The 9,221-nt window shown below is 32.5% G+C and overlaps 1 protein-coding gene and 1 long non-coding RNA gene across 2 annotated transcripts; both read right to left on the bottom strand.

The window, feature by feature from the left end:
• Positions 1 to 874: 874 nt before the first annotated feature.
• Positions 875 to 2,556, bottom strand: LOC140954375 (uncharacterized). The gene is made up of 2 exons (XR_012167567.1): positions 2,062 to 2,556; positions 875 to 1,925 (listed from the first exon to the last, which is right to left on the bottom strand). It is a non-coding gene; the product is annotated as an uncharacterized lncRNA (long non-coding RNA).
• A 277-nt stretch (positions 2,557 to 2,833) lies between these two features.
• Positions 2,834 to 5,923, bottom strand: LOC118044548 (uncharacterized). The gene is made up of 4 exons (XM_035052889.2): positions 5,473 to 5,923; positions 4,998 to 5,078; positions 3,425 to 3,564; positions 2,834 to 3,331 (listed from the first exon to the last, which is right to left on the bottom strand). The coding sequence occupies exons 1-4, from the start codon at positions 5,788 to 5,790 to the stop codon at positions 3,082 to 3,084; spliced, it is 789 nt and encodes a 262-aa protein (XP_034908780.1). The 5' UTR covers positions 5,791 to 5,923; the 3' UTR covers positions 2,834 to 3,081.
• Between the last annotated feature and the right edge of the window lie 3,298 nt (positions 5,924 to 9,221).

Below are 9,221 nucleotides of genomic sequence, written 5' to 3'. Positions count from 1 at the left end.
AAAGCTTTCTATAAGTGAGTTATAGCTCGTTTGAGTTGAAAATTTAGTGTGTTCAAGTTCGATGAAGAAGAAGCAAAAGTCGAGAAAGAGTCTGCGAGGTTTATCAAGTAAGTGTTTGTGTATGTGTCTGTATGGGGGTTTGCAAGTTAAGATCTAGAGAAGGAGAGAATTGAGAGATGCAGAAAGCAAAGAGAGGGGAGAGATGCAGAGAGCAAAGCAAAGAGAGGGGAGAGACATAAAGAGCGGCGACTACTTTTGTGTTTAGGAATGCTACTTTAGGTTTAGGGTTAAAAAACATCCTATTTATACTCTCTTTTTTTAAAATGTTGGCCTAGTTGAACTGATTCGGTTTGGTTAGGTTCAATCAATTTCAAACTTTGAAAACCAAAACCACACCGAACCGAACCAGAATTTTTTATGATTTTTTAATCAATTGATTCGGTTTTTTTTCGGTTTGATTTTTTCAGTTATTTTTTTTTCTTGATTTATTGATTTTTTTGCTCACCCCTAATCTTGATGGACAAATAACTAGAACTTTATAAGAATATGAACCAAGTGAAAGAATGTAAAAAACATCTTCTTTAAAGAGTTATTAAGTGACTCAAATACATAACAAAATTTTATTTAAAATTATAATATATATACACACACAAAAATAATTATTTTATTTAGAAGAATAAAAAAATTAAAGTTTTACTCCTTCAAAACTCTATCCTTAATGGAAAAATGACTAAGAGCTTTTATTAAGATATGAGTCTTAACCTATTTATAAATATAAGCATATCATTACCATCAAGGTTGTTAAAATCGTGATTTTAACACGGCACGGAAAGCCTTACACAAACTCGGATCGTAAAAACGGATCGTAAAATCGTAAAAAAATCGGAATTTTAAAATACATTAAAAAAATTCATGTTTCAAATAAAAATTTATACATAGTTCAAGCACCTTAAAAAACATGCTTCAAATAAAAATTTATACATATTTAAGCCTTCAAAACTACAGCTAAAGAAGAAGCAATGAGCCATAAAATGAAGCATAAAGATTCCCCAAGGGCATTACAGGCCTCCAAATCTGCAGATGGATCTTATAGAGTTGGTAACAGAGGAAAGAAAAATGCTCCTCCTGTCGATCTCAAGGAGTCTCTTAAAGTTCTTGCTAAACTTCATGAAGCACCTTGGTATTATAATGAAACTAAAGAGCATCCAAGATCATCATATGAATCAAAAGATGGATCTTGGCATACAATTCCAAAAGATGCTGCTCGGTTTTCCTGTGATGGGTGGGGGATCAATCATTTGTCATTTGAATCTCGAGATACCATCAAGTCCACCCCAAAACTAAAAGAGCTTCCAAGACTTTCACTGGATGGTAGAGTAATTTCAGTGAGTGGATCCAACATTGATTCTAGATCAAATTACCTTTCAAAAGATCTAGAAAGCATCAACAACTCAAATGAAAAGATCTTTACTCTGCAGCAATCACTGAAAACTCAGAAACGGCCTCCCAGTGTGGTAGCCAAGCTAATGGGCTTGGAAGGATTGCCAGATTCTGCGTTCACCAGTCATAGTCAGCCAGGTTTGATCAAGAACTCATTGGTGGAGCATGATGATTCCTTCTCGAAATCATTGAAAACAAACGATCCAAACCGACCAATCCATATTCTGAAGTCTCATAGAAACTCGGTGAAAGATCCAATATCACCCCGGTGGAAGAATCCAGATTTGGTCATGAAACCCATTTCAAGGCTGCCAATTGAACCAGCACCATGGAAGCAGCTGGATGGAAGTCGATATTCTTTGAATCAACCTTTCAAGCCTGAAAAAGTTCCTGGGAAGACACCAAATTTGTTCCCTTCAGTTTATCTGTTCCAAGCAGCTCAAGACCTTCTACATGTGCTGGAGCCAATACGTAGAAAACAAACTCTAACATCATAATAATTATGATCAGGTCACTCAATTGCAATCAGCCTCATCACTCTATCATATGTATAACCACAAAGTAATTTCATTCAAAATTAACAGATAGGTCATCATCGAAACAGATTAGAGAAAAACATACTTGTAAGAAAACTAGGTATCCCAGAAACTGAAACCACATGACTCCTCTTAAATCCTTCCAGCCACAAGGGCACCCTGTTTCTTCCGGCTTTCACAGGTGACTCTGGATCAATGGTCGAGTCAGACATAACATTACATGCATCTGTACCATTAGCCCGGATAGGGATCTTCTCCGCCCTCCTAGAACTGCTACTTCCAATCTGCGACCGTGTAGAGAAGAGAAGAGAAGAGAAGAGAAGAGAGAAGACTGATTTCGGTGAAGAGAAGAGAAGAGAGCCTTCGATCTGTTAGAGCCAATAGGAGGGCGACACGTGGCAGAAACATTGAATTAAAATTTCCTGCGGGCAAACTCGTTCAATCGGTGGTGAAATCGCGATTTTATGCGATTTCATCCGATTTTAACGATTTTAACTATTTAAAACCCGATTTTGCTCATTTTCGAGTTTAATGAACGATTTAGCACGTAAAGTCTATATTAACTCGTAAAAACGTACGATTTTACGATTTGAATCGCGATTTTAACAACCATGATTACCATCAAGTCACTACTTACCAAAAATTAGACCAAGCTAAAAACTCTATCTCTACTTCTCTTCATTATTAAAAAAAAAAAAATTAGTTTTATAAATTTTGCACATAAAGGGTTCTAATTCAAGTTTTTTTTTTTTTTAATCAATTGATTCCGCTATATTTATTAAATGTGAAAAGAATGATAATTAAAGATCTAGAATTACATATTAAACTAAATTAATTTTTAAATAATGACAATCAAGTAACAACAAAAATCAAATTTTATAGATGTGACTATACAGTAAATGACGGTGTGAATATTTGGGCATTAAATCTTTTGGAATAATAATGCCTAACTATCAAGAGAACAGAGCAATGGTCAAGGTAACCAGACTCCATGATTCACATGCCAGGTGGATAAACTAAAATCCTTCATGCTCAGCATCGATCATTGCAACTAAACGTAAGTATATGAACTGGATTTTCTACCATCTTAGCAGTGATAATTCTATCAAACTGGAAGCTGATCCGAGCCATGGTCTTTTGGGTTCATGGACATAATACAAAACCAATGAGGGAGGAAAAAATAGGTGGCTAAAAACACAAGAACTCCGAGATCAGCCTCTTCACCGACTGCTGCCCGACGAGGATTCACCATGTATATCTGGCTTCCGCACCATGCACAATAAAGGCTCGCGATGATCAGGACAAGTTTCAATGACTTGTACGATTGTATTCTAGTTGACTTTGAAGGCTTCACTCTGCAAGTCAAAACATTTTGAGTAATACATGCATGTTAAGGGCAGAACAATTCTTTCATTAAAATCAACATGTAAGGCTCAACATATAAAGACCTGTTAAGATAAATAAAGCCACCAATTAAGCACGTGCACAAGAATCCAACTACAAAAACAGCGTCCGGATTGACAGGTGCTCGATTCTTCCACCAACCAGTGCTCAATATCCAAGTATACACTGATGAATGTCCATTTTCCTGTACATTTTGACAGCCAGATGTGGTCAACTCGTGGCACAAATGATTCTGAAAAAATAAATAAATGTGTGGCACTCAGAGGCATGATGAAGACGAGAGGAAAACAAAAGCAAATTTCAAGAACAGATTGTTATTACTAGGCCTTCCACGAATGGAATAAGCTACTAAAATACCATACACTATCTTTCTGCCATAAAGTTTTCCATATCATGAAACTGAAGTTCTCCTAAGAAAACATGTAAGAAAAAATCTCCAAGTAGAGACTTGAAAGTAAAGTCTAACCACAGCAGTCTTCAAAAATGAAGTCGTCTTTCTGTTCCCAGACTTAACTTCAAAGTTTTTTCTTTTCAGGAACTTTTTATTTAGTGTAAGCATCAACACTAAGTTTAAATGTTTCTGGAGTTGAAATTTGTATGGAGCCATTTTAATGCATGGTAGCCACGGTATGGGACAGATCAGCGAGTTCATACTGTAGATTCACTTCCATTTTATTATCCAGGTTAGATAAAGAAGAGAGAAAATCATGTTTAAGCCAGCAACAGAACTGCATCAAAGACTAGAATGATTACTGCTTTACAATAATGTCAACGAACCCAAATCATGCAGATGTAGGGTCTGTAGCCTACCCAAAGGTCGGGGCATTGCCATACACTAAAATCTTCAGGTCTAAGATGGAAACGCTATATTTATTTACAACATGCTTGGACAATCTAAAATGATACTCTTCCATCAACCTACAACAATGCAAGTAGTAGCAGTAGCATTTTGAAATGCTCTGGAAGTCATTTCCATCAGAAAATTGCTAATTTCACTAGGACACAAGCTACCTTCTGCTGCAAAGATGCACTTATATATCAATATAATATAGCATTCCAAATCATTTGTTTCAATTGTCTTCACATGCTAGCTTTAGAAGACACAGATCATGGCAATCATAAAATGATGTTGGCTACTTCTGTTTAAATAAGGTGCAACTCATTTTACTCGTTGAGATGGCATGTTGTGTAACAAATAAGTGGTATAATCATTTAATTATTTCTTCCCCCCAGAAGTAAATACTCTTAACTTTCTTCTCTAATCAAACCTCCACTCACTTTCCTATCTCCTATTGAAGAAAACATTTACTATAAGCATACCGAAATTGGATTTTATTTCACAAATTAAATCTCTAAGCTGTGCTGAAATGTTTACCACAACCCTTGCTATGTCAAGTTACAACATTAATATATTTCCAGGATTTCAATAAACATTAATATATTTGGCAGTATTTCACGCTATAAGGATCACACAAACTTTCCAATGCATTAAACATACTCGAATCCATTTATCAAAATCTCTAAAATCACCACACCATCACACATGAAGCACAGGGATAATAGAAAGGAAACAAGAATGCTAAGCAGAGAATCATAATATAAACCACTGGATGTTACCTCAAATAAGTGATCTAGGAAAAAGTGTGATAAACTTCCAGCGGACACCAACAAGAAGCATTGCCTCCTTGAAAGGGGCAACTGCAAAAATATAAAAATCAGCAACAGATTACAAATCCAACTGCCAGTAACTTGTTATAAAGCAACATCAATATTAGAAATAGATTGGTGAACCAGAAGCAGTGATTCTTAATGACTACAACAATTTTCCAGACTCAATGGAAACCAAACAACAAAAAGAAATAAGCTTCAAGATTTCATTTACTCCCCCCCCCCCCTAAACAACACCACATCCCTACAGGTTAACCCCATCACACCACATTTTAATTGGTCAATTCTGATCATTAATCAAGACTCTTAAACCAACCCCAATTAAAACAACCTTAAACCAAAACAACCCAAATGATCCAAATTCCTTAATTCAACTAAGGTAACCTTAACAAAAGCTCAAAAATACAACAGTCTATTGTCTTACCCCAGAAACTGAATCAAGAAGCTTCCTTTGAAGCAAAATTTTAGAGACCCAGGCGTACAAAACACACAAAGGAAGACCCAAAATCAAGATATAGTAAAAGGGGTCGTGGATATAGTCAGCTAGTGAAGAGCCTAAAAGCTGCAAGGAAGAACCCAGGATGGAGCCTAGCCACTCGGAGAAGGAGCCGATGTCTGGACCAAAAAAGGCGTTGATGGTGTAAAAGAGGGTGTGGTGAGGGCTGAACCGGCCGCTGGTCAACGTGGTAAGGGCCAGACCCGAAGCCATGGTGTACATCAAGTGCGGTCCGGGGCCTGGCATTGTTGACTACTGAGCGCTGAGTTCGTACGCTATTGCCTCTTGCTTGGTAGGACAGTTTGATGATCAGCATGGCTAGGTAGTGAGCTTTATTTCCTTCTCTTTTTTTTCCTTTTCTTTTTTTAGTTAGCAAGTTGTTAAAACTAACAACACATTAATGATGATTTTTGGATAATTAATGAAGATTTGAAGGTAACTGATAAATATTTTTACCAATGTAAGATGCTGGTTCCAAACTCCGGCGCCTGTTTTTTCCCAAATTAGTGCCCTTTCAAAACTTATTTATCTTGGTTAGTTACTTTTAAACTTAATTTCTTTTTAAACTAAGGTAGTTTTTGACACAAACTATGTATATTAAATTTAGAAGCTTAAGGATTTATTTTTTTCCCTAAAGTTTTGGGATATTTTAGAAAATAATGTAAAAAAATATTCAAGTGTAGCTAAGTTTTCTATAGCAAAAACAATCATGTGGGAATTAACCCAATATAATCTAGTTGACTTAATGGTCCAACAGCCACTAGAACAACTAATAAAAATGAAATCAAGATGAAATTTTTTTTTAATATTGAGACGGCAATATATTAAATCGACCTGAATCAATTTAGATTAACCTGTCAAATTAGCGACCTGTGTCATGAAATCATAATAACCTCGTATAAAACAAATTAAAGCAAATTATAAAACTCAATTCTCAATCAACACAATGGTTAATGATGAAATTGAAAAAAAAAATCAATAAAATAAAAACCTAAGTCAACCAGAAATAACTTGTCAAATACATGATTTGGGTGATAAGATCATGATAATACTATAAAAAGCATATCAAAATAAAGTATAAACCTTAATTTCAATCAACTCAATGTTAAAGAATGAAATTAAAAAAAAAAACATAAGAAATAACTCGATTCAACTTGAGTTAACATGTTAAACCCATAATCTAGATCAAGAGACCGAAATAACCTTATAGAAAGCAAATCGAAAACACAACTCCAGTCAACCCGAGTTATTCTGCCAAACTCGTGACTCGTATCATAAGACTGAATGTAGAGCAAATCAAAATAAGTTATAAAGCATAATTCTCAATCAATTCATTGTAGAAAAATGAAATTGGAAAAAAAAATCCAATCTAAAAAAAGGATACAATATAATAACCCGAGTCAGCCTAGTTTAACCCGCAAAACTTGTAATCCAGGTCATGAGACTTTAATAACTTAATAGAAAGTAAATTGAAATAAATCATAAAGCCTAGTTGAAACCCTAATTGTAACCAAATTAGCTCATAAAAAGAATCATTAAATTCATGCTAAGGCTAAAGGTATAATAATAATAATAATAATAATAATAATAAAATCAAGAAATATATTTTAAGGGTTCTCTTAAGTTAAAATTCTTTAATCTTATTGGGTTTAAAAACAAGGGAAAAGCAGCTACTTACTAATGGAAATGTTTTAAAGATGAGCTATATAAAGCTCTTATATCTTTGTAACTTTAAAGAATAATGATTTATATTATTTATAATTATTTACTTTTATTTACCCATGTCTTCTCTATTATTCTTACATAAATACTACATTTAGTATACACGAGATGGCATGCTCACACGATGTTGCAGGTTTATAAAATAAATGTACTTAATAGTGTTATAATTGTGAACCAGTACTAGATAAGTAATAGAAACTAAAGGTATGATTGAGCCAATATTTCATGACAAAAAAAAAAAAAAAAAGTTGTGTTGGTGATACAAAACTTAGAGACTAAACAAAATAATTTGTAGTAATTCACAGTGTTTTGTAAGGAAAGATACAATGTTTTTCCCATATTATTTAGCTTTTCTGTTAATGAAAAGAAAAAAAAATTATAAAGCTAAATTCTCTACCAACTTAATATTAAAAAAAAATCGACAAACATAATTTTGGAAGGAAAAAAATCTATGATGAAAAACATTGTAGCAATTGACAATGTTTTGTGAGGAAAACTAAACTGCTTTCCCCAATAAAATTGACAAAGACAATTTTAGAAAAAATCATAAAAAAAAAAAAAAAATCATTTAGAGAAATACTATAGCAATCCACAGTGTTTTGTGAGGAAAACTACAACGCTTTCCTCATATGATTTAGCTTTATTTTAATTATAATTCTCAACCAACTCAATATTCAAAAAAATAAAATTGACAAAGATAATTTTAAAAAAAAAAATCATGTGGGAAAAAACTACAGCAATTCACAGTGTTTTAAAGAAAAAAAAATTACAAAGTCAAATTCTCAATCAACTCAATATTAAAAAAATAAAATCAACAAAATAATTTTAGAAAAAAACAATATAACAAAAAAAAAACAAGGAAAAAAAACCATGTTGGCAACACTATAGCAATTATAGTGTTTTATGATGAAAACTACAGTACTTTTCCACATGATTTAGCCTTGTTTGTAATTACTTGTAATTTTAATTCTCAACCAACTCAATATTAAAAAAAATAAAATTGACAAAATCAATTTTGAAAAAATCATAAGGAAAAAAAACATGTGGAGAGACACTATAGCAATCCACAGTGTTTTGTGGGGAAAGCTACAACGCTTTCCCCACATGATTAAGCTTTATTAAAAAGTTAAATTCTAACCAGTTCAGTATTAAAAAAAATAATAAAATCAATAAAGATATTTTAAAAAAAAATATTACAAAAAAAAACACAAAAGAAATTGGAAAAAAACGATGTAAGGAAAAACTTTAGCAATCCATAGTGTTTTGTGAGGAAAGCTACAACGTTTTCCCCACATGATTTAGCATTACTTGTAATTGTAATTCTTAATCAGCTCAATATTTAACAAATAAAACTGATAAAGACAATTTTAGCAAAAAAAAAACATAAAAAAAAAAAAACATGTGAAGAAAAACATTGTAGCAATCCACAGTAATTTGTGAGGAAAGCATGCTTTCCCCACATATTGTAACTATAATTGTTAACCAGCTCAATATTAAAAAAATAAAATTGACAAAGATAATTTTGGAAAAAAACACAAAAACAAAAAAAAAAACCATGTGGAAAAACACTATAACAATCAGCAATGTTTTAAAAAAAAATTACAAAACTAAAATTCCCAATCAGCTCATTATTAAAAAATAAAATCGACAAATATAATTTTGAAAAATAAAAAAAAAATAGAAAAAACATGTAGGAAAACACCGTAACAATCCATAGTATTTTAAACAAAAACAAATTACAAAGCTAAATTGTTAACCAACCCAATATTAAAAAAGTAAAAATTGACAAAGATAATTTTGAGGAAAAAAAAAAGAAAAAAAGGGAAAGTACTGTAGGAAAAACAAAAAAAAAAAAATACTGAAGCGATCCACGTTAACATGTGAGGAAAGCTACAATATTTTTTCCATATGTTTTAGCTTTATGTATAATAAAATAAAAAAAATCATGTGGGAAA

This window comes from Populus alba, chromosome 12 (assembly GCF_005239225.2).
Source record: "Populus alba chromosome 12, ASM523922v2, whole genome shotgun sequence".
Lineage (NCBI taxonomy): Eukaryota > Viridiplantae > Streptophyta > Magnoliopsida > Malpighiales > Salicaceae > Populus > Populus alba.
The sequence above is the reverse complement of the archived record's forward strand: the minus strand, read 5'-3'. Positions and strand labels throughout refer to the sequence as shown.

Excerpts from the sequence above, each read along its gene's own strand:
- LOC118044548 (XM_035052889.2), bottom strand. The coding sequence starts at position 5,790 with ATGCCAGGCCCCGGACCGCACTTGATGTACACCATGGCTTCGGGTCTG. Across the intron at positions 3,565-4,997 it reads TCCTAGATCACTTATTTGAG|GAAAATGGACATTCATCAGT; the intron begins GTAACATCCAGT and ends CAAAATGTACAG. Across the intron at positions 3,332-3,424 it reads GGCTTTATTTATCTTAACAG|AGTGAAGCCTTCAAAGTCAA; the intron begins GTCTTTATATGT and ends TTTGACTTGCAG.